At 41.0% G+C, this 1,341-nt stretch overlaps 1 protein-coding gene across 1 annotated transcript; it reads right to left on the bottom strand.

The window, feature by feature from the left end:
• Positions 1 to 345: 345 nt before the first annotated feature.
• Positions 346 to 1,116, bottom strand: LOC101294915. The gene is made up of 2 exons (XM_004292286.1): positions 1,074 to 1,116; positions 346 to 734 (listed from the first exon to the last, which is right to left on the bottom strand). Exons 1-2 carry the CDS (start codon positions 1,114 to 1,116, stop codon positions 346 to 348), a joined length of 432 nt encoding a protein of 143 aa, XP_004292334.1.
• Positions 1,117 to 1,341: the final 225 nt, after the last annotated feature.

Raw genomic sequence — 1,341 nt, forward strand, 5'->3', positions numbered from 1 at the left:
GATCAATGCCTAGAAATCCTTGCGCCGTCACCACCACTGCATCACGATCGTCGCCCTTTTGAGGTGAAGGACACCGCAGCCAAATCGAAACTCTAGGTTTCGAATCCGAGTAGCTCCGAGAAACTCGGAGGCTCTCCATCCAATTTTGTCCCCATTTCACAACTCACAAAGATGCTGATCAAGATATTTTATGACAAAGAAAATCAAACAATTTGCTTGTGCTAGAAGTCCCTATCTAGATTTTAAAATGTTGCTCACTAACTAAAATTTGTACTATCAGAATTGCATATGGACCATCACATTCTTACTGGCCAAGTTTTTTTTTTTATAGGAAAAGAAATGTAATTAGACGGAGGTGTCTTTAACGCACCCAATGTTCACAATATTAAAGGTAAGGGTCGAAGACACCTCTGGGGGAACACACTCCTCCCACAGGTTCATATTATCAACCATGTGACCAAGATTGGCCAAAGCATTAGCCACGAAATTGGCTTCCCTAAAGACATGCTTGAATTTAACAAACTCAAAAGAACTACTCAAAGCCTTAATATCTTGAACAAGTTTGAGTAGCTTCCAAGGAGGACTCGAAACTCCGTTCACAGCATCAATCACCAGCTTAGAATTGCCTTCAACTTCAATTTTGGCGAGGCCTTGATTCTTCGCATAGATGAGGCTATTGCGTAAGGCAATCACTTCCGCAACTGGGATAGTGATGGTGCCAAGGTTGAAGCATGCTGCAGCGAGAGATTTTCCGGTTTCTACTCTTACAATGAAACCTCCGGTTGCTCATACTAGGCCAAGTTAAAATACTAATCCAAACTTGAAGAAGCCAACGCCTCCTCCAATCTGTTTCTAAAATCAAAGTCGGCATCAGAAAATGACGAGAGCCGAAAAGTATCTTCAATTGAGTAATTATTTCACAACTGGCGTTGGCCTTTTCTTTTAGCAAATCACAATGTTAACAAACATGAAGAAGAAAGAACCACCAACACGCGGCCAAACACGGCAGAGTTGGTTGCAATGCATGGACATGCACGGCCTTGATCACGTTGCTCGCTTCTACTTTCCAACACTTGTAGAACACCCTTGTCCCATTTGCATGGCTTCTCTAGCCATTTTCAGATCGATAACAGCAAGGTTGGTTCAATTTCTACATAGTGCTTTCATTTCATGGTTTTCGCCAACCATTCCATCAACTTCCAATATTTTGTTGAAACACCCTTTATAGTAGCCAACATGACAAAAGAGTTCTACCGAGGTGTCAGGGTAATTACCTTATACGATTGCAATTCATATATATATATTATATATATATATATATAGTATTTTCTCAGCTGCGGA

Source organism: Fragaria vesca, linkage group LG2 (genome assembly GCF_000184155.1).
Source record: "Fragaria vesca subsp. vesca linkage group LG2, FraVesHawaii_1.0, whole genome shotgun sequence".
Classification (NCBI taxonomy): domain Eukaryota; kingdom Viridiplantae; phylum Streptophyta; class Magnoliopsida; order Rosales; family Rosaceae; genus Fragaria; species Fragaria vesca.